This window comes from Lepidochelys olivacea, assembly GCF_965140295.1.
Source record: "Lepidochelys olivacea isolate rLepOli2 genome assembly, chromosome: 4".
Taxonomy (NCBI): domain Eukaryota; kingdom Metazoa; phylum Chordata; order Testudines; family Cheloniidae; genus Lepidochelys; species Lepidochelys olivacea.
In genome coordinates, this window is record NC_140414.1 from 135,151,412 (window position 1) to 135,178,424 (window position 27,013).

General features: G+C 42.2%; 2 protein-coding genes across 5 annotated transcripts in view; one reads left to right on the forward strand and one right to left on the reverse strand.

Moving 5' to 3' along the window:
* The window catches only part of PTCD3 (pentatricopeptide repeat domain 3), a 39,469-nt gene extending 26,503 nt beyond the window's left edge, over positions 1–12,966 (forward strand). The window contains exons 16-24 of the mRNA XM_084626791.1: positions 345–373; positions 1,012–1,118; positions 4,441–4,519; positions 4,624–4,714; positions 5,283–5,368; positions 6,475–6,623; positions 7,494–7,535; positions 9,672–9,830; positions 10,927–12,966. Coding sequence (XP_084482917.1) covers positions 345–373; positions 1,012–1,118; positions 4,441–4,519; positions 4,624–4,714; positions 5,283–5,368; positions 6,475–6,623; positions 7,494–7,535; positions 9,672–9,830; positions 10,927–10,978 — 794 coding nt within the window. The 3' untranslated portion in view covers positions 10,979–12,966. The remainder of the gene's footprint in view (positions 1–344; positions 374–1,011; positions 1,119–4,440; positions 4,520–4,623; positions 4,715–5,282; positions 5,369–6,474; positions 6,624–7,493; positions 7,536–9,671; positions 9,831–10,926) is intronic.
* A 397-nt stretch (positions 12,967–13,363) lies between these two features.
* IMMT (inner membrane mitochondrial protein) overlaps positions 13,364–27,013 on the reverse strand; it is a 39,198-nt gene continuing 25,548 nt past the window's right edge. For 2 of the 4 annotated variants that reach the window (XM_084626981.1, XM_084626979.1), the window contains exons 10-15: positions 26,502–26,631; positions 22,638–22,652; positions 16,877–17,100; positions 15,518–15,649; positions 14,934–15,063; positions 13,364–14,334 (exon numbers count right to left, since the gene is read on the reverse strand). In XM_084626981.1, the coding sequence (XP_084483107.1) occupies positions 13,727–14,334; positions 14,934–15,063; positions 15,518–15,649; positions 16,877–17,100; positions 22,638–22,652; positions 26,502–26,631 (1,239 nt within the window). In that variant the 3' untranslated portion in view covers positions 13,364–13,726. The remainder of the gene's footprint in view (positions 14,335–14,933; positions 15,064–15,517; positions 15,650–16,876; positions 17,101–22,637; positions 22,653–26,501; positions 26,632–27,013) is intronic. The other 2 variants (XM_084626982.1, XM_084626980.1) reach the window with 1 other exon arrangement.

Consider the following 27,013-nt stretch of genomic DNA (forward strand, 5'->3'; position numbering starts at 1 on the left):
TGGAGGCTGTGGAGGTGGGAAGCAGGTGGCTCTTCTTACTGGCATGACTCTGAAAATACTGTCCTGAAGCAAACAGATGAATGTAGTTTTCACAAAGCTGCCCTACTCCTGAATATGAGTCCTCTGTAGATGTCTTTCTCCCAGAAGCTGGCTAGCCAAACAGATCTCTTGCCTGAGTCTAAAAGTGTAATACAGGAGTCCCAGCTACTTTATCAAACTTAACTACAAAGTCTTCTGTATAACTGGAAAAGCCTCTCCTGTTTCGTGTGAGACCACATTAGAGATGTGGTTAGTATTTCTCAAAACTAGATGTTAATGGACTCGATGTTTTTTTTTCCTTTCAGACAATTTCTTTGTCAGTGCAATGCGAATAGTAAGTATTCGTTGCTTGTATTTTAATACTTTGAATGAGTTCCTCTATTTCATTGCCTTCCTGCAGGCTTATAAATCTAGTTTAGAATTGCCTCTGGGTATTCCAAATCTACTGCACAGACTAGCTTCAACTATTTGCTTTCCTTGCTCATTTAGTTCCACCAGCCTTGGCTGCCTCCAGTAGTCTTTCATTTCCCCATTGTTTCATTTGTACCTCCCAGTCTGAAATTCTCTTCTGCCCCTGTCAGCCACTGAATCAGTAACCCATCTGCCTGTGGGCCACAATCCAGGCAACTTCCAGCATGCAATACAGATAAAGGGATACTTTTTCTCTTTTTTTGGACTGTATTTCTCTGTCCCACTATATGTTTTCTGATCACTTCAACACTGTTCAAAAGATCCACACACCCCCACTTGTTTAACTTGCCCTTAAATGAAGCCAGCCAAAGTGATTCTTCGTCTTAGCTCAAGGAAACAGTTAATCCATCACTGCACTGAAGTGCTTCTTCACATCTTGTCTTTAAACTTTCCTTTCACGATCAGCTGATTGACTCTGTAAATAGCTCTGATGGCATGCATAGAAGGATGTGATGTAAGTGTTGTATCTGAGCAACTTAAATGTGCATTTGTTTATTGCAGTGCTTCAGTCTTAAGGATGTTGATCTTGCATATAGATTACATAAGGTACTGGAGACAGGAGACAACTGGAAACTTATAGGAGATGCACAGCGACAGTCTCTCTATTGGTAAGTTTGGTGCAGCTACGTTTAGTACCATTAATATATTAAGAACACTGTCCTCATTTTACTTAAACATAAACCAGTATTTAATAAATTAGGATTTGAAAATTGAACTATTCTTTATGCAGAAAGAGACTTTCGTGAGCATCAGCTAGAATACAGATAACTTTTTAAGTCTGTCCTTTGGAGTAGGAGTGGGGATAGCTTGCTTGTGGTTCTCATCTAACAGTAAAATGAAAGCTTTTTAAAATATACAAGAAGCTGATTAAGATTCATAACTGCTAGCAGACTAAATGTGTAGAATAAATAATTTTGAAAGGACACCAGATTCAGTGTTTCAAAATCACTTCCCCTAAACAGCCCCACTTACATTATAGGAAAATCAGTTCTGTCTTTTCACCCAGCACATTTTCTTGCCCAGAATAGAGGAAGCATAAAAACTCTTGGTGAGGCAGGGGCTCACCCAATCTTCTGTCTCGCCTATCCACTGTCTCAGTTTACTTTTGGTCTCTGATCAAACCAGCACAAGAAATGAAGAGTTCTTCACAGTACTACTCCCCTTCTAGGTATAGTTTGTTACCATAAAATAACATGCATCAAACCTTCTAGCCTAGCCATGTTCTCTGGGATCCATTCGTCCTTTCAGTTTATAATAGGATTTAGTGTCCATGTAGCCCTCCCTCTAGGCTCAGAAGGCTTTCCAGTCGTTTACTAGGGCTTGGTTCAGTTTCTTGCAGCTCTCTCAGCTGAGGCTCCTGCTCCTTGCGGTCTCCAACCTGGGATTTGGACTCTGGAGAGTGTTTCTACTCTACTCTCCCGCCATCCTCACAGGCTAAGTGAAAGTTCAGGCTTTCCTTTTATACTGTGGCTGGTCATGTGACTGTCACCGGGCCCCTCTGACCCCCACAAAGGACTGTAGTTCTCCATGTCCTTCAAGGAACCAGGTATCCCAGCATGCCTTCTCTTTAAAAAGGCTTAGCCCTGGAATAGGGTTGGCTGATCCCAGGTCCCCTGCTTCTACCCCTAAAGGGGTAAAGATTTCATCCTGTTACACTTAGTGTTGTGCAGGTCTAACAGTAGCATCTGAAACATGCATATCCATAGGTTCTCAGACGTCATGCTAATTGAGCATAATAGGAAATATCAAGAGAGATGCTGAGGTGACCTGAAGAAAAGCCCATTGGAAGGATAGGGTTAAAGAAGCACCAAGAAAGGAGTTTGGTATTGGAATCAGTATCCATGAAGACACTGTTAGTGTAATAGGATTGATAGGATCTTTATTAGTCTATAGTTTAAAGTCTATAATTTAAGTCAAAGGAGACAACTGGATTTAGATGATAAGCAGTCTCATTCATTGCATCAGGTCAGGGACTTGATTTGATGAGTTGCTTCTCTTTGTGGCTCTAGGACAGTCTGTTGAGTAAAGCAAAAGTGAAGTAGTTTCTTGGCCAATCACCAGCTCACAAAAATATTCTGTTACTAGTCTTAGAAATTGTTTCTTATCTATAGGGCAAAAATGTTTTCTCTGTGTTCACCTATTCTGGATACTGTACCAATGAAACGGTTCTAACAAGTTTAAAAGGGCAGGGTTTTGGCTATTTTAACAAAGTGCATGCATCTTCCTGTCAATGAATTGGGGGAACACTTGGGGAGTGGGGGTTGTTACACCATGGTAGGAGGAGTAGGATGATTGTGTTTCGCTGCTCTTTGACCTACATTCTAATCTGGCTGTTGGCACAAGTTCACTTTCCATCCATTTCTATGTGAACATTAATCTGCAGTTACATGGAAGAGATCCCTAAACTTTGGATATTGGAACTAGTATATTGCAAGTCAAGATGGATATTTGCATTCTAATTCTAACCAGTCCTACCACTTACATCAACCCTAGAAGTTCTTTCCCACCGTGACACTCTCTCTGGATGTCCAGGACTGGGGGTCACCTTGCTGCCCCCTGCCTTGTGGGAGTCCCTTTTGTGGTAGCTGGGTGCCAGATCCTGCACACCACCAGCTTTTCACCCACTCAAGCATTCTCCTCAGGACTCCGTCGGCTCTAACTTTGCTTTGTTCCCCAGTGCCTGAGCTCCCCTGCAGAACATTCCTCTCTGCTGTCCGGCCCCTGTCACGGGACAGTCACAGAAATTAACCTGTTTGCTGCACCCCAGGGAATAATATAAACGCTCCAGCTTGTTTGATTCAGCTGCAATATAACAATATAGCACTGTAATCGATTTATAGTGAAAACAAATATAAATTGATTAATAAAAGTTAAGTTTTAAGAGACAGTGATCAAGGATACTAAGAACAACAGGTTACAAATAAAGCAAAAGTTGTAACATTCTTTCTAGAGACTGACACTTAACAGGCTGAAGTCCTTGTGTAAAGACCTGAAGAAGAGCTCTTGGAGCCTGAAAGCTTGTCTTTCACCAACGGAAGTTGGTACAATAAAAGATATTACCTCACCAACCTTGTCTCTCTTGTCCTGGGACAAGCACAGCTACAAAAACACTGCAAACAATCCTTGTCTAAGGTAGTCTTGTCTCAGCTAAGCCTTTTCTGCTGTATTTCAGCCTAGGTTGGTTGAGATCCTGTTTTCATGAATGCAACCACACTGTCTGGTTACCCCTTCAAGGGCAGGAGGGGTTCTGGTGCCACCTTATACCCCCAAATGCATTGTTTTTGTCCACAGAGTCAGACAACTCCCTGAGGCTCAGACTCTGGGGTGCTCTCCCCTGCTGAGTTCACTTTTCCTTCTCTCCCCTCAACAATCTGTTATTCCTATTGACTTTTCATGCAAATGGGGCTTGCTTTGTGTTGGCTTAATTTCCATCAGAGACAGAGTGGATAGGTAATTCCACATCCCTTTGTCTGGCAAAACCAGCTTGTCAGCTCTGCCTAGGACACAGATTCTAAACATATTTTAAGTATGTACATACAGCTTCTTAAATATCACCCGTACTTACATCACACAATGATTAGGAGGATCAGTATGACATAAGCTTCCATTAGACACCTCACTACCCTTTTTGGGTAAATACTATGAGAGCAGTGTGTTAGGTGTAGTGAGTTTGTCAGGCCTGTTAGGAGTTGCTGTTACAGAACAGTGAACCCTTTGCTAGATGGCATTGAGAGTTCTTAGGGTCACACCAACCAAAAACATTACTTTTTCAAAGATGACTGTGTTTAATGTCCAATTTCATGCTAGTCATGGAAATGTTACTTCATTCAGATCTGAGCATTGCTATTTACAGGTCCTGCTTCTGTCCATTTCAGCCAATCTAATTACTACCAAGTTCTGATAGCCTGCATTTTTTTCCCTTTTCTGCAGTGCAAGGTTCTTTAGTCTGTTGTGTATGATGGAACAACTCGATGTCATATTGAAGTGGTATAAAGAACTGGTCCCTTCGGTAAGATGGTATTTCAATGTATCTGGGTAGCATTCATGTTTACAATATAAATCTGGAAGAGCAAGGCAATCCTACCAGGCTAAACTGCTGTCTCTGTTCATCAGCTCTTCTACCCAAATGCTCAAGTAATGTGGGATCTCCTTCAAGCACTGGACACAGCCAACCATTTGGAAATGGTCCCTCAGATTTGGAAAGGTTAGTGATAGCTTGGTTTCTTGCTTCCTTATGGTAACCTTAGGCTTGCCCATACAGCTCACCTGCTAAAAGGGTTAAGGCAGCATACTAGTCATTGAAGAGCCACTTAAATGCCTCCATGGTGAGAGCCACAAACTATTGCAGTACAATGTCATGCTGCTGTGATGTTTGTCCTGCTTGCATCTTCCGAACACAAGCTCACAGCCATGATAGTCTCACAATGCAACGTCAGGACATCTTAGTATGGTGATTAAAGGGAGGGTGGACAGAGGTTGTACAACTAGTGGAACTATTCGTTGAAGGGAAAAATACATGGCTCTTCCTTTAAAACGGCAATGATGATTGGCGCAGGGGTACGGACCTCAGCTGCATTATGGGAGCTGAATGTAAATGTTTTTGTCCTGCATGTGGTGGGAAAAGTCAGAACATTTACATGAGAGTGGTGCCTACATCTGAGCTGCTCTTTAAATGTACTATTAAAAATTGTCCTGCTTGCTCCTTGGGAGGGAATGTTGGGTGTCCGATGCAGTAATGGCACCATTGCTAACCACTCTCTTCCTTCAATCAGAGATCAAACAGCTTGGTCTTAGCAACAGACCTGAACTGTTGGAGGAGGTGTTGGCTCTGATGGCCAGGGAGATACACCCTCAGGAGGTGAGGCTCATGAAGTGACCAGTGAGGGTGAAAGTGTCACCCTGACTTTACTGTCCATTGGGGGCGTTATTTTGTTTTTTTAACACTAAGTGCAAAGTATTAGAGTAACTAGAACCATCATGTAGAGAATCCTGGATTTCCATTCACTGCATGGAGATCACAAATAATACAAGCCTATATATTTAGATTAATTTAAAGTTCCTATTAAGGGTTCTAGGCACCTTTATTAGTTTGAGGTTTCAATATATGGCAAATAAGCTCAGCATCTTCCCAAAAACCTGCATCAGCTTTCAACATGCGCCTCCATCCTCAAAAAAGGTGGGCTTTGCAGCATGCCCTGACAGTCAGTACATTAGGGACCAGGGTGGTGAATTCCAGTACTTGGGTGGGTCCCTCATGAGAACGCCCTGCCAGCAACTAATTTTCTTGTAAATGGAGAGGGGTTCAGGCTCCAAATCTGACTGTGCACAATGAATAGATCTCTCCCTCCTAGAATGAAATTGGTCTCTCTCTGGGGCATGTTGGGTTTGTCATCTCTGACTTTGTAGAGATGAGCAGCCAAATTCCACCGTCTTGATATAACTCCATTGACTTCAGTGGCGTTAAACCAGAAATGAACTTGACTCAAGATGACTCAAAAATTGTAAGATCAAGAAATCTACAGACTATATACATCTGACTTACTCTGAGAAAAGCTGTTTTTCACTGCGGGAGACCGATGACATTTAGCTCCATAACTCTCACTGACGTTCAAGGAGAGTGAGATGCATAGCTGCCATTTGTGCCTTTTGAAAATCTCCTCCATTGAGATTACTTTTAAAAAATGTGCAAATGTAGATGCTCATAACATGTCCGGCCCCAATGGTTTATTGTGAAGCAGCTTGCTGCAGCTTTCCGAACGTCACCTGGTAGTATTCCCCTTTCTTGCCTTAGTATACAGTGACTTACAGTTGCAGTGGTGCTTAAAAATCGTCCAGTTAAGAGCTTTCTGGTGGAGCTGTCTTCCTACAAAAGAGGTGTGTTTTTGATGCTGAAAGCATGGTAGACAATTCACTGGTAAACCAGATGTTAGCTGTTTGGGTGCTAATAGAGTAATCTCTTCACAGACTCAGATGTCATTTGCCAACTGTGCTGCAGATATCAAATCTATTTTTGAAACTCGAGAGAGGAACCAGGTCCCTTTAGGTTGGACAGCAAGTGCTCTGGGTAACATTGCCATTCTGTTCTCAAGGGTGGGGAGAATCCAAGAAGCCTGGTAAGTGTGTGGCTGCTATGAATTCTTGTCCTGCTTGCATCCTTGATATCTCCAATTCAGTCTGTGATGTGCAGATGCTTTTAAACTCTATCGTAAATGGGAAGAAACCTGCTAAATTCTGGTATTTTTACTTGACGTTTGTCCCCTCTTTGGTGCTGACTAGTTCAAGGTTACAGTCTTCCACTCAATAAGATGACCTAGAAGTAAATATGATAGCTGGCACAGGGAATATTCTACTCACTTGCATGCAAAATGCTTTATGCTGCCAGATGTCTTGTAAATGCACCAAGGAAAATAGTATCTGTGAGCATTTTATTTAATGGAGACTTCTAACTTTGCCATAATACAGAGGTTCAATTCAAAATAATTTTGTTGCTTCAAATGTCCAATCTGCAATTTTGGGATCTGATCCAACTCCCATTAAAGTAAAATCTCCCATTGATTCACTTAGATCAATACGTTTGGGAACAGACCAAGAGGTGGGTGCCTTTATATAAAGTTGTACATTTGCATCTGTTTTAATATTTTTAAAAGCGAATGGGTTTTTTTAAGTGCACACTCCGCATATATGCCTGCAGTGACATTTTTCTTAGTATATTGAAGACTAAGGCAGACATAAATTAATCAGTCGTTTTAGTCTGAAGATAAAATCAGTGAATATTTCAAAATGTGTATACCATAGACACTCCTTCCTTAATGAGTGTTTTCCACATATTGGTGAGAGAGCAGACCATATTGAAGGGTCTATTCCAAATTGTGGTGAAAGTGGTTCTCATTAAGGACCTTTTACTGGTGTTCCAAGCAGACATTTATCTTAGAATGAGACTGACATTATAACTTCAGTTGTTTTTTTCCTTCATCTTCAAACAGGAACATGCTGGAGCTTTTCAAAAAAAACAATAGAGTCCCCAGGTGAGTTCATTTAGTGGTCCGACTTCAGGTGGCAAATCTCACACACTACTTTGGTTGAGGTCTTGCACTGTGTTTCTAGGTGACGGTAGCAGTTGTAGTGTGATTTTCACACCTTCACTTCCTAAGTGAATTCCTAAATTCAATACTTTTCATTTGGGTGTTAGCCTCCCTGGTGAGTGTGGGAGGGTTTCTTTGTTTACCCAGTATAAAGCCTATGCTGAGAGTTCTTTCTGCCCCAGGACATGGTCAAGGGGCAGAGGTTGGTTTGAGTGAGATCCTTGAAACGTTAAAATTCTGGATGCTGTGACTTTTTCCCCCCCTTGTGTCAGACTCTTGAGATATGGGTAATAAAATAATTGAATGGGCCCAACAGCTCAAAGTGTGTTGCCAAACAAGCCAACAGCTCAGTGTGGGGCCAGATTAATTCTCCACTAGAAACGGAGAGCAGCTTATCTGAGACTCTCCCAGCCAACATCACCCCGAAGTGTCCCTAGCCTCTGTTTGCCAGAAGCTGGGAATGGGCAACCGGGGATGGATCACTTGATAAATTGGCCTGTTCTGTTCATTCCCTCTGAAGCACCTGGCATTGGCCACTGTCAGAAAACAGGATACTGGGCTAGGTGGACCATTGGTCTGACCCAGTGTGGCCATTCTTATATTAAGATTGATGGTGTTTGATTTTAGCATACTTAGCATTCGACGCTCTAGCTGAAAGCAATAGGTGCTCCTACTGGCTTCTGGAGTTCTTCAGATCACACCAGCTCCTGAACAGATCACTTTACAGTTTGTAAATGTTTGGTAGAGCATTCAAAATGAAACTGACCAGAGTGGGGGGGTTTTAAGTACCTTTTGAGAAGCTCTAGAAAGAAGCTTCAATTAAAAATAGAAATTTTTAAACTCCTAAGAGAAGTTAACAGGTTTAAACCAGTGTGATCTTTACCTCAGAAAATTATTTGAGGGGGGGGGGGTTGCTGATTCTTACAACGGGAGTCTGTGTTGGCCCTGGTGTCCTGACCAAGCATCAATTAGTTCTAGTAATTACAGCCAGTCTGCCTAGATACGCTTGCAGTGGGAATTAGGTATTGTACAGGAAGGAGCTGTTGCGTGTTTAATTCCACGCATACACCTGCATATGTATGTCTCAAAGCACTTGCACTAGTGGAATCCCCTGAGCTGATGTGCGAAGTCAGAGCCCCAGCAGGAATCTGTGCTGAGGGGAGGGAGGAGAATTCTGAAGTTTTCAGCATGGCTGCTAGTCCTCAGTGGCCACCAGCTCTGAATGTGTTGGGAGGGAAGCTGCTCCTTGAGAGCTGCCAATAGAACAGGAAAAAGCTCCTTTAGTTTAAGTGGCCTAGCTGCACCCCCTTGTCCTACTCATCTCTCTGGTAGCTGCTGAAGATGCTCCTCTTCCCCATCAGCAACATATGGAACCTCCAGCAGGAGAGGAGGGAGCCTGGCCAACCACCTTAAGAGCTCTGCCAGACTGGCAGCTTTCCAGAAGTAACTGTTCTTTGTGGTCCCCCCACCCCCATGCTGAGCTTGTTGGGGAAGGTAGAGAAGGCAAATTTCCCCCATACCCACTCTTACAGGCAGCTCCCTACAACAGACTAGGGCTCTGCCTATCATTTAGAGGGCTCAGCTCTGAGCACTGCCTCTGGTATTGTTCAAGCAAGATGCTCTAATTCCTTGTCAGCCAGTAATGGGAGAGGGGCTGGCTGTGAGAACGATCTGTAAACTGGGCTCAAAAATAACACCACTTAACCCTAAGCTCCTGTAACTCTGTCTCCACCACTGAGAGGCGCTGCCCAGCATGGGACGGGTGTGGGTGAGGAGGTTCCACACATGATCACATGTATAGTAACGTGTTCCTCAGTTAGGGAGGGCATTTTCAGAAGTGTTGGCCTAACTACTTGCATTAAAGGCAAAGCTAAAACTCCCACTGATTTCCAGGAGAGCACTTAGGCCCGAGCTGAACGGTTCTGAAAATCTCCTAAGCATTGAAACTCAGCAAGTGAAGTTAATTCTTGAGGGCTTGTGTGTGCTGTAGACACCCCCACACTGGAGTTCAGCCTATTCCTTCCCAACCCAGGCATCTCTGGCTCTGCAGAGCATTCACTCTTTGCTTCTCACTTGCAGCGACAAGGTGATGAACGAGATCTTGACCTGCACTAAACAAAGCAACACTCCAGATCAGGCAGTTGAACTAGTGCAGTTGGCTGCTGCCTTTGGTCTACCTACAACTGCAAAGCTTGCAAGGAGGGTGATAGAGGAGTTTGAACTGTCTGAAGAACAGAAGTAAGATGGATTGTTTTATGTATTTGTTGTTGTTCCATATCCACTGTCGGCAGTAACTAGGAAAGTCTGTGTCCCTCTCTGCGAATGGCTTACGGGAGAGTTGGCTTTCAGAAGGCTACACACAGCTTTGCTGTAAGCATCATGCCAGTCCTCCTCGGTTGCAGAAAACCTCAATGTTAATCCCAGGCTTTACTCCTACCACTTGTAATTTAGCACCTTTCTTCACTAAGGTGATTAGATTCAAGTGATTAGTGAGTCTCCTGCCTGGGTGTAGTTTTACTACATAACTTCTTTTAAAAACAACAAAAACCCTCCTGTTTCTGAGGGACGGATCCTCAAAACCAGGGAAAACTGAACAGAGATACAGCGAAGCTGCATTTGATGGCACTTTGGGCACCTATAGCTGCAGATATACACCTTTGTGAGACTTTGTCTACATCTTTAGTTGCCTAAATGACTATAAAAATCTGGCCCTTCTGTGTCTAGTCAGAGTAACACCCCCAGACCCCCCCAAAAATGGGTTGAAGTGACTACGGATTTTTGGGTGCCCAGTGTGAGACCATCTTTAAAAGGAACTCATTTATGGGGTAGTGCTGAGCACCCAACCTTGGAAAATCAAAGCCTGGATGGTGTCTAGTTGGGCACTCAAGCCACATCTGAAAATACATGCGGTCTTCTCTCAGCTCAGTGACGTTACCAGTAGATAATGCTTCCAGTGGGCTTCGTCAGATTAGTTTCTTAGAATGTTGCTTTTTAAATGTCTCACTTTTATCTAAGACTTCTATCTGAAAAAACTACTGGAGCAGCTAAAAATCAGGGTAACCCTTAACACTCTAAAGGAAAGGAAACCCTTACTCTGAAAGTTGCGTTGCAGAACTGAAATTATTCCTCTTGAGGCCCAATCTGGCCTGGCTCCTATTCCAGCCTGCTTCTCCTGCTACAAAATGAGCCTTACGAGTGGGTGGTCTCCTTCATTTCCCTCTGGAAGCAAGCTATCTACCAGGGAGGAGTATGGATAGGTGGAAGCAGCTTAGTGGGCATTGAACTGTCCTTTGTGTAACAGTGTCACAAGTTAAATTGCACCTTTTCTCCCCAGGAATGTGCTGGAAGATGCTGATTCCCAAAGCAGTGATAGCGACAGCGACTAGGACCCGTTTCTCTAGCTTTCCCTGTGTAACAAAGAATGGGAGTAGTTTCTCACTACGAGGGCCTGTGGGGGCTGCTTTGGAAAGCTGCATACATGATTTCACATCTCTCCTTCCATTGGACGTGACAGATCAAAGGACGCTAGGAATAAGAGGCTTGTACTCTTCTGCTTGCAGTGATACCTCTCCTTCCACTACTACCCTCAAGCCAGCTAGGAAAGACAATGGAAGTTCTTCCCTGGTAAATGCTCCTCTAGTGACTTGTCCAGGGGGTAGAGAGGAGACACATGAGCCTTACTGGGACAATTACCTGTTTTCTATTGACTTAGTCTGTGAATTTAAACAGCCTTTAGTTACTGTTTCACCATGTTACATGAAACATTCTTACCAGCCCTGTGTAATCAGTCAAAGTGTTTAAGTTACTCTGCAGCATAATGGAGCTGATCTATGAAGACTCCTTCAGGGGCTTGCTTATGGTACCTCTCCCCTCTTGGGTTCAGGAATGGGCTATGACAGCTGCTCTACTGTGAGCTGGGGGTGTGATTCTCACCTTAAAATGTACATGGCTGGTGTACTCAAAGATGCTGCTTTTACCCTCCAGCAGAGGCCTACTGCGACCTTGTCTTCTAGCATGCATAGGCAGTGCTGCCTTGAGAAGCTTAATGGTTCTGTTGAACTGATATCACAAGGATTATGTTGTTGTAACACACCCACTCCAAAGGATAGAGTTTACCCTCGCAGGCTCCACTGTGGGAAGAGGGAGTTTGTCAGTCTTTTAATCTGCCTTCTGAGATGAATCATCTTTTCATGGAAGAGGATCAGTTGGGTAGTATGAAGACCCTCAAGGCACAAATCAATCATTTTCATAGGTAACATCCTTTTGATCACTTCTATAGCTACCAGCATAGTAATACAGGAGTGTCTGCCATATTACACTTAATTAGCCTAAGCAAAATGAGGGAAACTTTTCTTTCTTCCTGTCTTCCCATTGCCATATTTACAGCTAGACTAAAAAAATAGTGCAAGGAACTAACCAGTTGTTTCCAACTTTCTCAGCCAGTGGAGGGAATGGCTGGCCTTCATGTCACCCAGACTTGCTTGGCTCTGTCAACCATGAGGCTAGAGCTAGAGTGTTACAGTAGTAGCTTAGATTCCTACTGTATTATTCAGCCACTGGTCTTAGGTTCATGTAAAACTGAAACAGAGCCGTCAGTGTAACTGGGATTTTCCTCTAGCCTTTCCAAATGTTTGAAGCTGACAGTAAATAGCCATTTTTGCTGGTGAGAATTGGAATGCTAACATTATAGGGATGTGAATTAATTGTGATAGGGTTGTAGATATCTGTTCTAAGTAAATATCCCACTTCTATGCTCTTTGATTCTAAAACACAAGGCAAAGTTAACCATGCAGAAATATATAATAAAACATGCCAGAAATGACAGGAAAAATTGATATTTTAACTAGTTCATATGGAATAAGGGTAAATAAAGGCTTGAACAGGTCTACTTCACTGTCTTCCATGTTGGAATTGAAATACAGTAAGCAAATGTATATCTGTTGTATGTTTTGTAAATAAATTAGTCATTTGTTTGGCAGGACACCTTGCATGAGATACTGATGAATGTGGTTGGTTCTAGGCAAGTTAAAGAGAGCTGATACATTCTACCCAGATTAACATTACACTTCAAAGTGAAACAGGGAGGAAAGTTCCTTACCACTAATGAGCCCGAAACATGCAGAACAGGGAGGCATTCAGGAAACCTAGCAGAAGTTTCTTGCAAGTCTGAATGTGTTTTTTGTGTGATCAATACTTAATATATCTATCATGATAGAGGCACAGAATGAGTTTTAAATATTTTTCAAGATGTTTTCTGGTTAAACCAATTCATTGTCAATGATGATACTATGCACACATCTGAAAACTTCCTGTCCTAACTACAGACCATGCTGTTTAACAGACTACTAAATTAAAGTATTTCCTTATACAGTGAGAGGATGTGTATTTGTAATTGCCCAAGCACGAAGATATTTTAATTCTAGATTATGCACTTAACCTGGCACTACAAGGATTTAAAATACAACTGCAAGAAATAGCACCAGCAATTATACTATGTAGGGTAAAAGGCAAGGGCTAGTGATGGTATAAATTGAAATTCCTACACCCTGAAAACAAGAATATATACTAACAGTTACCAAGAGATGTGGCAGCTATTTGCCACCATCAGCTTCAGGCCACCACTACCAACCCTTGCATGATCATCTCTGGATGCTGCAATCTCATCTTCCTCCTATGTGCATATGAGATACAAACAAGGAGCAAATGCAGAAAGTTTCTATCAGCTATTTGGTAACCGATTTAAGCAAGAGAATTGAATAATAGAAGAGACATGGGTTTTACATCTTGTTTTATTCAATGGCACCAACTGGCAAATCAATAATGGTGGGTTACAAACATTTTGGCTGGATCACAAGCCAAATCAATACAACTTGGAAAATGGCTACACAAGTTGCAGAGAAAGCATCCTGGTGTTTGTCATGATAACGACTGAAACCAAGACAAATATAACAGGTGGTGAGAGTCAGCTCAGTGCACGGAAACAGGACGGTACCTGTGGTTTGTGACAACTCATTTCTACCCCTTCCAAGGTCCTTGTTTGCAAACCCTTTACAGATCATTTGATTTTTTCCCAGCACTTAAACAATTCTGCATTAGGCTGCTTCCACAAGTATAGTATAGATCCCTAGCTTAGATCAATCCATTTGAGTTGTTCCTAATCCCACTGCACTGGCATATGCAGTCAGGATATCTACTACTTGTTTCGTTTCCAGGGTCATTCGAGCTTCAGTCAGCCAATCCTGTGCCACTCTCCTAGACTCCCCTTTCAGCTGGTTGACAAATTTAGCTGCCAGCTCCAGATCTCCATGTTCAATGCAATATGAAGCATAGGATAGTAATTTAAATGTGTCCAGATCTTCAGGGCTGAGCTCAGCAGGTGGTTTCAGTTGCGGAGGATGAAACAGGAGAAGCGACTGTAGGTAAGAGAGCAAGTACTGATACAAGCTGTTTCTGGTTTCATCGATCATGGCCACCCTTTTTGCCAGTTTTTGGACTGTGCAGAAACGTGCCCTGAGTGCTTCTTCACTATAGACTCCCCGGGTCAAAGATTCTTGGGGGAGAGCTGCCACTAAGGCTTCGGTAAATGCATTGTCAGAACAATTGGCTTTGATGGCCTCAACTGCGCACTCCAGTGGCTCAGTGGGACTGTCCCCAGATGCCGTCTTCAGACTGTATTTTAAAGCCTCAACTGAAAGCCACAACTGATGTGCCTTTCTGGCTTCTTCTTCAGCAACTGCGTGGCCTGCAGAATAAACCCAGAGAGGAGGTTTTTGTAGACTGACATTGACATGTGTGTGTGAGAGAGAGACTGCCACATCAAGGTAAAGTAACTATAAAGATCTGCACCCTCATAGGCCAATAAATATTGGGGTCACCCTGCACTAGAATCAAGCCTGGTGAAAACCAGTGTATAGCTGGCAGTCTGCAGTTACACGAACACAGGGTATGGCCAGCATGCTAGAAGGCTGTTTATGAGCAGCCTAGGCAGGAACTACGACAGCAAGGTATTCAGAGTAGCAGCCGTGTTAGTCTATATTCGCAAAAAGAAAAGGAGTACTTGTGGCACCTTAGAGACTAACCAGTTTATTTGAGCATAAGCTTTCGTGAGCTACAGCTTCATCACTTCATTGATGAAGTGAGCTGTAGCTCACGAAAGCTTATGCTCAAATAAACTGGTTAGTCTCTAAGGTGCCACAAGTACTCCTTTTCTTTTTACAGCAAGGTATTGTAAGACCCTGCAATCTTGGGTGCATGGTTGATACAGTACCCCACTAGTCTGGATTGTGCTCTGATACATCACAGTCATTACAAAACATTTCTGCCCCATTTTCCAGTACTCACTCTCTACTGCCTGCTCAATTCCTTTCAGCCGGGCATAGGCTGTGTTGATATCCAAAGTGAAGTTGTCAAGTTGTTCCTGAGTAAGGCGTTTGAATTGCATTTCCTGTTCATTGAGCTTCTCAGACAAGCTCTGAAACAAGAAACCTAACATAAATCTAGTACCAGTGTAAATAAATACATAAATACTTCATGGAGAGAGATCAAAATTATACCCTTTAGAACACAATATCACAGATCAGTTTATTGTATGCCTTCCAAAGACAAACGCATATTATAGTAAATACAACATCGCCCCGGCAATCAGGCACCCTAACCTGAGAGTAGGGCCAAATACTATTGCACTTGCTGTTTAGTATCAGCAAATCCTCTCTTCCATCAAAAAGATTAAAAGGAATAGAACCTGAAGTGACCAAAGAGTTTGTGTATTCTATCCCCTTTCAGTATAATTGGCCTGAATTAAAGTTTGTAAGACTGCTGTCCAGTGGGACCCTTACATGATATGCATCTCGCAAGGCTATCACAGTAAACTAGATACCATGCCATGTAGTCCCTGGCCATTTCATTATAGATCTCCCCTCTCTTACCTGCTGAAACTCCAGCTTGAGTTCCTGTTCTTGGATCTTAAGAACCTCTCTCAGGTGATCGGTGTGAGCAGCTGCCTGCCTGCGGAGCTGGGTCCTCATTTCACTCTCCATTACTTCTCGGACTTCTTCTATCTGTACATAAACAGGCACTAGCTATAAGCCTTCATCTCCCAACTGCTTGCTGATAGCCAGAGTGATGTTACTTAAAATTAACCCAACAATAATTTTCTTGAGGACATATTCCTGACATCACTGAGCTTTTTATAAAGAGACTATACAACTTTATATTTTTTAAATTAACAGTGTTTTAGAGACACCTTGAAAGTTCTCTTGCTCTGTTGGTTTGTCTTTCTAATGGCTAAAAGCCCATAATGCTAGTAACCAGTGATTACACTTGCTAGACAGTTAACAGTGCATGCTTTTAATTTTAGACATGCATGAAAAATAAAAATTGCTCAGATAAAAGTATACATAAAAAAATTCTAAAATTTCCCCCATCAGGTCTCAAATTAAAATGCTTCTAACTTTTTTTCCCCTCCTCTATCCCCAGTATTTTATTTCAAGCTATACACATAGTGTCAGATTAGCTGCTTGTAAACTTGACACATTTATTTCAGGCGTGGCTGTATGTTTTCCCAATCCCTGAATGTTTTTTGCAATAATGAGTCACATGAGAAGTCAGTAGGCTTCTAGTTCTTTCTTGTACTGAGCTTCCTGTCAGTGAACTGTTCACTCAAGCTAGCCCTGGTCACTAGTTATTTTTAGTTCATTGAACAATTGGGATTTCCACGGTTTTCCCTTTTCTTCAAATGTCACAACAACCTGGATGCAAACAGCAAAATTAAAACAAATTGGGGGGGATCCAAAGATCTCAATCAGAATGCAGCTTTGGACAACCAGAACCGGGAGTGAAATCTTGGCCCTACTGAAGCTAATGGGAGTTTTGCTGTTGACCTCAGTACAGCCAAGATTACACCCTGCTTTTCAGAAGTGCACACATGCAAGATTTCAAGTCCTGTTTGCAAGCACTCTCTACAGCTTGCTGACCATATACGAATACAAATACCCAATACTTGTGTGTAATAGCTGTGGCTGACTATGCAACTGCATGGAACATTTTCAAAAGTACTTAAGTGACTCACGGGCTGTTGAAAGTTTTACCCTACAAGCCTAATTTGCACACACATTTGAGAATCAAGCCTCAATGTCCAAAGCTATATTCTTGTTTTCTAGCCAGCTGCCACACTATTAGTTTGCGGCTTGGAAGATATCAGACTTCACTGGTGAATTCCACTGCAGGCAGAGAACATACTGGAAAGCAGCAGCATGGGAGGACCAATTCCCCTACGCTTACTGTACCTTTTTGTCCTGGTCGATCTGGATCTCGCTTTTGCGGTGCTCTAGTGCTTTTGCCACTGCTGTCTCAAGTGCTCTCTTATCTTCCAGTTTTTGCTTTTCCAGGGCTGCCTCAATGTGCTGCTGTTCTCTCACTCTCTGATCGGCCAGTTCACTGTTGAGCTGGTCAATACGACGATGAGCATGGGCAATGAGAGAATTTAAATCATCTGTAGACAGCTGACCAGCTAGAGAGAACAAGTTTTATTAGAAATAGATCACTGCAGAAACAGTCAGACACACCACTTGCGCTACCCAGCGCGCACACGCACGAAATAAGATCATCCTCAGGTCACAAACTGGGCATATTTAATACTCAACTAGTACCTTACTAACTCTCCCCCTCTCCCTGCCCAGACACCCATCCAAGCCTTTCTGGACAGCATCTACAAACTAACTAAATACAAGAAGGAGCTACCAAAATGCTCATCTCACAATATTTCACTCTTAATTGCCACCCTGCCAGCCCCTTGACTTTTTCCCACCATTCTTCTCCACCCCACCATTAAATCTAATTTAGAACTGTAAGTTCCTCGTAGCTCAAGAACTGCCCTTTTATTGGTTTTTAAAGCACCATGCAGCTATTACTGTGCTAATAAGCCATACAGCACCTCAAGGGATGTAGAGTAAAGCAGGTGAAAAGTCTGGGTGAGACTAGATATGGATGACAGTGAGCTTGCTGAAGCTCAGTCCTGAGAAGACGAGCAGGGACAGCGAGTGAGAGGAGAGCAAGTCAAAGTACTGGCAGCTATTATACAAGTTTCTCTGATTGAGGTTTTTATCCAGCATCTGTTACCAGAGTCCACAAGCTGGGGGTCTGGTTGATCAAACAGTGGCAGAGATCAAAACTATATCTGCATATGGTCAAAGGTTGCAGCCTTTTCTTTGGGATGTAGACCTGGCCACCTTTGGCACTCAGGACCAGATTTCTACAATGTGTGCTATACAGGGCTCTCTCTCAAACCCATTCCCAAGCTACAGCCAGTGCAGAAGGCAGCAACCTGCTTGATAAGCAGAGTATCTTACCATGAGAAGATTTTACTTGTGCTCCAAGATCTACGTCTGCAATTGGCTTCTGGGTGGAGCTTAAAGGTGTTGGTTCTTACCTAGGAAGCCCTACATGGCCCAGGAAATGAGATCTCAACCTGTTAAATGGGGGAAAGAGGGATGCTCCCCAGCACGTAAAAGGATGAACCCCTGGCCTCAGGCTATCCTACACAAAAAGTCACCCCAACACAGGCTGCCCCAGTAAAGATTAGCAGGCATACTTGAGCTGCACCACCTTGCTGTCAGTAGGGAAGAGATGGGGCTACCAGCAGAGCATTCTCTGCGATGACCCCTTTTCCTCTGGAATGTTCTCTCCCAGTCCTGGTTCAAAATAGCCCAAGCTTGTTGACAGGGCTGGCCTTACCATGAGGCAAACTGAGGTGGGCGCCTCAGATGCCAGACTGTGGGGGAGGAGCCACTAGGACCCAGAGTGTAGAAAATTGTGCCTGTTGCTGGTGCACATGGATTCTCTCTGCTCTAGATGCACGGAGATGGGGGAGTGCTCTGCTGGAGGAAGGAGGGCACAAGAGACATAACAGGCAGGCAGGAGAAAAAGGGAAGAGGGAATAACAGAAAGCAGCAGGAGCTGCAGGGAGAGAGAGGAGGAGGAGCCTCTTATGTACCTCTCTAGCACCCCCAGGAGCCTGGACTGATTAACCCCAGCTTCTCAGAGACCTTCCTGTTTCTTGCTGCTTCCCTGAACCCACCTGAGGAGAACAGGCAGTCAACTGAAGTAGTAGAAGACAGTTAGGCCCTTAAGACGCTGATATCTTCCCTCACCCAGGCCCTGCTACCAGCCTGCTTATTGTCCCCTTCAACTGAGTGTTGAGAGCCACTATAGCTGGCACAGAACAGCAGTCATGAGTGAAAGAAGAAAACGCCCCTCTGGGGCAGCATTTAGAAAAAGAGAACAAGCAAAGGAAGCTTTTCTAGCTAAGCAGGAAGGAGCTCTCCTGAGATACATAGACACAAATGTTCACAGTGAGCCTTCCGGCCCCAGTGAGGACGTGAGTGGCGAGGAGATGCCTGATCTTCCAGTTAGTCAGTGTGCAGGTGACCTGGCAGCTACTGCAGCATCCATATCTCCATCTCAAATGGATGTAACCATGCACATTCCTGAAGAAAAGTGTAGATCAGAGAAGAGTATGGTGGAGACACAAGGAATAGCTGCTGCTGAGTTTAGTTCCTTAAGTCTAGATGATCCAGGACTGGGGACCCACTTGAGCAGTAGCCTGAGGGACTTCCTCTTACTGCATGGGCCACAGCAAGTGAAAAATTTCATGTTCCCCAAAGACAATGAAAATAGAAGTTTCCATCCAACACATTACTGGCGTGAAATCCCCAGTGGTGACAAAGTGGAGAGGCCATGGCTTATGTACTCAAAAACCCAGAATGCTGCATACTGTTTTTGTTGCAAACTCTTCCAGTCTAATGTTCCAGCAACATTAGGTTCCACAGGAACAAAGGACTGTAAAATTTTGGCTAGAAATCTGGCATGCCATGAGAAGGCAGCAAGTCACCAGACAGCATTCCATAGGTGGAAAGAGCTTGAGATGAGACTAAGGTTAAAGGCCACCACAGATGATCAGCATCAAGAGAAGATTGCATCAGAGTCTCTTTACTGGCAAAATGTTCTGAAGAGGCTCATTGCCATTGTGAGAATGCTTGCGACCCAAAACCTAGCACTGTGTGGCACTTCAGATCAGCTGTATGTGCCAAACAATGGAAACTTCCTTAAAATTGTGGAACTGATGGCCGAGTTTGATGCTGTACTCCAGGAGCATCTAAGAAGAGTCACCACCCAAGATATGTACACACACCACTACCTTGGAAAAACAATTCAAAATGAGATCACACAGTTACTGGCAACAAAAGTCAAACGAAAGATTGTGGCAGATCTGAAGTCAGCAAGATATTACTCTGTTATTCTGGACTGCACACCTGACATCAGCCATACAGAACAAATTACTTTAATGATGCGTTTTTGTAACAGAACCTAGTGAAAATGTCCCTGCAATGGTGTCTGTCAGAGAGCATTTTCGAGCATTTATTGACATTGATGATACTACAGGAGCTGGTATGACAAATGTGCTTCTCAAAAAGCTGGAAGATACAGGCATTGCGATAGCTGACATGAGAGGTCAGGGTACGATAATGGTGCCAACATGAGAGGAAAGAACAGAGGAGTGCAGACACAGATCCGAGAGTTAAACCCTCGAGCTTTTTTTGTCCCCTGCAGTTCTCATTCATTGAACTTGGTGGTCAGTGATGCAGCATCAGCTTCTAGTGAGGCTCCTGAATTTTTTAATGTAATTCAAAGCATCTATGTATTTTTTCTCTGCATCAACTCATGGATGGAAAATTTTGAAGCAACATCTGGGAACAGCCTCTCTGACACTGAAACCACTGAGTGCCACCCGGTGGGAAAGTCAAGTGGAGGCGATAAAGCCTATCAAACTCCATATTGGGAAGATAGATAATGCCATGGTTGCCATTATGGAGGATAATGCTCTGACGGGAACTGTTCATGGGAGAACAGTAGCAGAGGGAAATGGAATCACCAGAAACATACATAACTTCAAATTTCTGTGTGACTTACTGTTGTGGCATGACATACTGTTTGAAATAAATGTTGTAAGCAAGAGACTCCAAGATGTTCACCTTGATATATCTGGAGCAATGGAACAACTGGACAAAGCAAAGTCATACCTACAGTCTTACCGGTCAGATGAGGGATTCCAAAACTTTCTGAAGAGTGCACAGAAGTTGGCAGAGGAACTTCACACTGAAGCTATTTTCCCACCCGTTCAAGAATACAAGAGTCACCGAAGAAGACAACATTTTGATTACAAGGCACAGGATAATCCCATAAGAGACCCCAAACAACAATTCAAAGTTGAATTCTTTAACCAGGTGCTAGATTGTGCATACAGTCAGTTGAAGAACATTTCTTGCAGCTCAAGGAACACAGCAGTATATTTGGTATATCTGATATTCCAAAACTCCTCACTATACCTGAAGACCACCTACACCAGCAATGCAGGGCACTGGAGACAGTGTTGACACATGATGACATTCGCAATATTGATGCAAGTGATTTAGGTGATGAACTGAAAGCCCTTTCAAGATACATATCAGCAGGATCAACTCCAAAGGCTGTTCTGGAATATATGTGCACAACTAGGATGACCACCCTCTTTCCAAATGCTTTTGTTGCTCTGCGCACACTCCTAACACTTCCTGTAACAGTTGCCAGTGGAGAACGCAGCTTCTCCAAGCTGAAGTTAATAAAAACACATCTACGCTCCACAGTGACACAGGAGAGGCTGGTCAGCCTAACCATCTCAGTAGAGCATGAACTGGACCAGACTGCGGATCTTCAGCAGGAAGCAGTTCAAATCTTTGCAACCAAGAAGGCATGGAAAGCACCACTTTGATTATTCAAACAGATAAAAATGCCAGTGTTTACTATGCAGACAAGAAAAGTTACCTTTGCTGTTCAGGCGTTTGAAAGTTAAGTGTTACTTAAAATTTTTGAACAAAGCATTTTAAGTTGTTCGTTCTCCTTTATTGGGATAGGCAGCAGAGCAGTACCATGAGAGGAGAAGAACAGGAAGAAGGCAGAATTGAGACCTTTCAAAGTTTTGGCCCAAGCGAGGGGGCATGGGGGCGTCATTTGAGCTCCCCGCCTCAGGTGCCAAAATGTTGTGGGCCAGCCCTGCTTGTTGACCTGCCAAGCATGCGCTGCTAAGCCCATCCATTCCGGTGGGCACTGGAGGAGGAATTGATACTGCTGGGCATGGGATTTTATTTGGGGGAATGTGCTGCGAAGGGGAGTTTTTAGTCCAGTTTAGGACTGCTGATCAATGATTAGTATGACGTGGACAGGTGGCAGGAAGAAGCGCTGCTCCTGTGATGAAGCGTTGTTTGTAACTCCTTGTACTGTGTGTAAGTTAGATGTCAAGGGAACCAGCTCCTTGTACAAACTGCTTTGGTTCAGAGTTTTTAAAATCAAACTAAGCAAGTTGATAAATTTACCATTTTCCTAATGTGAAGAATCTACAGTGCATTTAGGCCAAAATTTTTCAAGCATCCACTCATTTTGCAGGCCCTACTTGATCTCAAGGGCCTGGTTTTCAGAGGTGCTGAGTATCTACAAGTTTTAAACGGTGCTGGTGGTGCTCAGAACCTCTACAAAATGAGGCTCAAGGTGGGCATAGGAAAATTGAGGAACTAAAAATTAGTGGGCACTGGAAAATTTAGGCCCAAATGGCTTACCCAAGGTTATCCAGCAAATCAATGGCAGGACACAAAACTTTCTGGTTCACAGTTCTGTGCTCCCAATCATCTGGGATCAGCATAAGGGCATACCTAGTGACATGCCAATATTCATGTAAGGAATTTAACCATGCAGTTGTTAGTATTTACAGTAACTGTTACCTGAGCAGCAAAACTATTTCAAGTGTATGATTTACAAGCACAACAGACAAGAACCAGACTACACACAGAACCTAAATGGGAAGTATTCCAAAGTAAACCTCAGCGCTAATAAATTTTATAAATGCAGCAACTAAACACTAGTTGATATTGCCTAGTTGTAAAGCAATGCACAACACAAACACAGAAAGAGACTTGAGAAATAACATTCATAAGAGCAGAAAAAGTTACAGTAACTCACCTAAATCAGTTATCTCTGCAACAGAAAGAGGAAGGTTTGGAAAAATTAATGAACAGTTAACACAGCAAATCAATTAGTTGGTAAAAGCATGCAGAAATGTACATGAAAACATACCACTCATAGCTTTGTATTTAGAGTGCCTAGCATATTATAGGGAGTCTTTTAGTTAGACTGGCAGCTTTTTCTTTTTGTTAAAGCTCTTTAAAGTCCCTTTACATACTACCAACATTAAACCCACAACATCAAAGCCTCTAAAAATCACATTCCGAAATCCATAAATGCAGATTTTAGAGCTTTAACAGTCATAGCAAAGGAGCAGTGCAGATTAAGCTAAAATATGTTTAAGACTAAGGACTACAAATTTTAATTGGGAAGCACAGCATTACACTTTGAAGTTAGTCTTTCAGTTTTCGTTATTCCAGAGCAGAGGTTTCCACAACATACCTATTGCTCGACACACAAACACTTCAGAATACAACTCTGAAACATTTAATTATGAGCAGCAATATGGTTCATTAAACTTGTTATTTGCTCAAATGAAGCTCTCTCAAGACTGGAATTTAAGACAGACCAGCACAGGGAAGATTTCCCCCAGAAAACGCAAACTGAATGTGGCCTCTTTGTGCCCTTGCCCTGCAATTAACAGCTTGCAGGTGGGACATCTACACTTGCAAGGAGCCCAACTGAAGTGCATTGTCACTTGCAGGATCAGGGCCCGAGCATGAAAGCTAAGAAATAATTTCAAGAATTAACACAGAGTGCAGAACTAAACACCTGAAAAATGAACCTGCTACAATTCATAGCCATGAGTTCCAATATGTTCATTTTTCTAGACACAGCCTTTTACATCTAAAAAGGCTGCTCACATTTCACAGATTTATTCTTATCACTGTCTTTATTAATGAAATAAGGAAAATTTTATTAAACTTATTTTCAAAATAGCTTTTCTTGTTTGTTTGAAGAGAATTTGGCAAAAACAGTTTACCATCTGCAAAGACCTAGAATGCTATTTTTGGGCCTGAGGTGAAGTTTTTTTTTAATGGCTGTTACAAATTCCTTAAAAATAAAAGCAGTAATCACAGAAAATCACAGAAAAGGTGAACTACTGCAGCATGATTCAGCACAGCTATATCCTACTAAGTTAATATTAATTCACAACCTGTAACATACACAAATATGTTATGTCCACAAATACGTAGACCAATTCAGAAGCTAACTCATTAAAAGCTATGAAATTTTTTTTTTTATATTGGATATAAAACAAAATCTTAGATTGTTTGATAAACCATCATCAGAACAGCATAACCGAGGTTTCCTGAATAACGCTTGCTGGCTGTTTTTTTCCCCCCTTGTTTCGTGCTAGGATACAAATCCTGACTGCATTAATTGCATGAGGTACACAGGTACAAGATTTATTCTGACAAAATTCTCTATAGCGCATCAAGCTCTGCAAGTCCTTTAGGTAAGGTAATTGAAATTTTAAATTACTGTTTAAAGAATTTGTGACTCTCTACTTAGATATGTTTCAAATGGTTCCTAATATGGGCTAGCATATCTTTAAGCCAGGAGAAAAAAAACCCAAGCACCTAGCAGAGAAATTCCCCAAAGAATAAAAAACTCCAATTTCACTGACAGAAGAGCTGTAATGTTATCAGGCCAGGCTTATTTGCTGCTCTAACACAATACTCCACTCTCTGTAGAACCATATTTAGTAAGTCACCTGACAAGTAAAAAGAACAGTAACTTAGAAAAATGTGTATTTACTTTTCAAAGTTCAGTGCTGAAGTTACTGCTGCCAATTTCTCTGACCACATAAATATGAACAAGTATCTGGTAAATACACTATTTCCAACACAGGTTTTGCTTTCCACTGCATGCACATAAAGCTATGGGCCTCAACAGTGAGACGGGCATTCTCTCACTAATGAACGGTATGAGCACACTAAAAAACCAGCAGCATTCTCTCAGAATCATATCAGTATCCACTACTACAACAACACAAGACAACAATTTAAACAAACATCATTAAAAAAACGGCAAGAGTCCGGTGGCCAAAAGCTTATGCTCCAATACGTCTGTTAGTCTATAAGGTGCCCCATGTTAAGGAAAAGTTAGCACATGTGACTCCATTTTGGTTTGGGGCCCACCAGTGTCTAAACGCAAGCACATCATGCACCAGGAGGAGTGTTCCTTAGATACTGCATCCTTGTAAAAATCCTCCTCCTTGTCTCCAGCCTGCCTTGACTCCCAGTATCTGTTTTTTGTCAGTCTCTAACTCCCTGTCTCCTGGCCTTTGATGTGAGGCCTCCCATCCTGATAATAAAAGTTACTGATGCATGGCTTTAGGACCATGTTGTGTAATTAACATACTGGTTTAGCACGAGGAATGCACCAAGCAGGGATAGGTGGTAGATAAGAAAAGGGTTTGTTTATTGGCTAAGGTTTCCGATGCACGAGGGCAACATGCTTTGCTAAAAAGTATAACACCTTTGTATAATCTGTATTCGGGGTGCCCTCCTGGCTAGCAGGGGGGCACCACGCTTGAGCGTAATAAACTTGGTGTTTTTTGGGAACTCTGCAGTTGTGGACTTTATGTGCCTCAGCCTAGATTCGAACTGTGCGTGTCCTACCAGGTGTAATTCGCAGCATTTGTGTGCACGTCCTACCAGGTGTAATTCGTAACACCCAGGACTCTTTGCCGCTTTTAAAGACCCAGACTAACACGGCTATCCCTCTGATCATTTAAAAAAAAAAAATCACTTCTTAAATTATAAACATGCCTTTGCATATCCATAAGATGAATCATTAAAACATCCCTGAAAGCTATTAAGTGATAGCCTCAACTATGTCAAGGAAGCTAAACATTGTCAGAAAGTTATAGACTCCCAGGGCCAGATAAATGCCAAACCATTCTTCAGAAGGAAGGCCTGGATTTTGCAAAGCATTTAAGCATATGCTTGAAGTTCTTTGTTCTGAAAAGGGAAGAGTTATGCATATGCTTAGGGGCTTTACTCAAAGGTACTCAGCAACAGGGCAAAACCATGGTATTTAATAATATATACTTTCCAAATGAAAGAAACATCCTTATGCTTTATCTCTGTTGTTGAACATATCTGTCATGTTATCTGATGATCACTGATGCAGTAGAGCAGTAGCTGTTCAGTACTATCTCAAGAGAGCTTCTGTGTGACATTAAATGGACTTGCTCCATTTCAGTTCAAGATAATTTAATCTAGCTAACTGTACACTGGTTACTCCACCCATATTCTATAAAAACTCAGCTACAGATCTCTTTAAACAGTTTACTGCTTTATACAGTTTATATTCCATTAAGAATCTCAGAAAGGAAATATTACAGATTTGATTTTTTAATGGAAACAAGTAGAAAAACAAAACTAAGTTACTCTAACTGTTACATAAATAACAGTTGCTTCTGCTTTATTGAAAGGACCCTTTTCAGTTTCACCTGGCCTTCTCTTTCCATCATATGGGTTTATCTACATCACTACTCTTGGAACACCTGGAAATTTAAAAGACTACAACAGAGGACAGCATAAGTACCTTTCTAATGTTAAGTTTCAGTGCGGGTGCTTTCTTCAAGCTACCCAAAAACCATCTCTTGTGATTTCATCACCAAGAGCATAATTGCTCCATAAATTACCTACTGAAAATGAGGGCCTTCTGTACCAGTTGGTTCAGATTACTTGGGATTTTAGAGTTAATTCACAATAGTTTACAATTAATGTATAGAAACAGAAAATTAAAACAACTGTATGTCAGTATACACAGCTGTAGCGCTCTTGGAAAACAAAGTGCTTTGTGCATCATTAAATATTAAAGGTAACATAACAGTCCAAGACTTACTGAGCCCCTTCCAGCCAGTTTGTATTTCTGGAGTGATACTATCCAGTTCTCGCTGAAATTCATCCTTAGCTTTCGCCACAAGTTCATGGTACTGAGCTACTATCTTAGCCTCAGATTGTGCTGCCTGAACCTACAAGATATAATAAAAATTGGGTTAGATATGATTTAATACTTGCCTTCAAAGGTATATCTATTAGGGCTGTCAAGTGATGAAAAAAATTAATCACGATTAATCGTGCGATGAAAAAAATTAATCGCAATTAATCACGCTGTTAAATAATGGAATACCATTTATTTAAATATTTTTGGATGTTTTCCACATTTTAAAATATATTGATTTCAATTACAACACAGAATACAAAGTGTACAGTGCTCACTTTATATTTATTACAAATATTTGCACTGTAAAAAATAGTATTTTTCAATTCAGCTTATACAAGTACTGTAGTGCAATCTCTTTAGCATGAAAGTTGAACTTACAAATGTGGAATTATGTACAAAAAGATAACTGC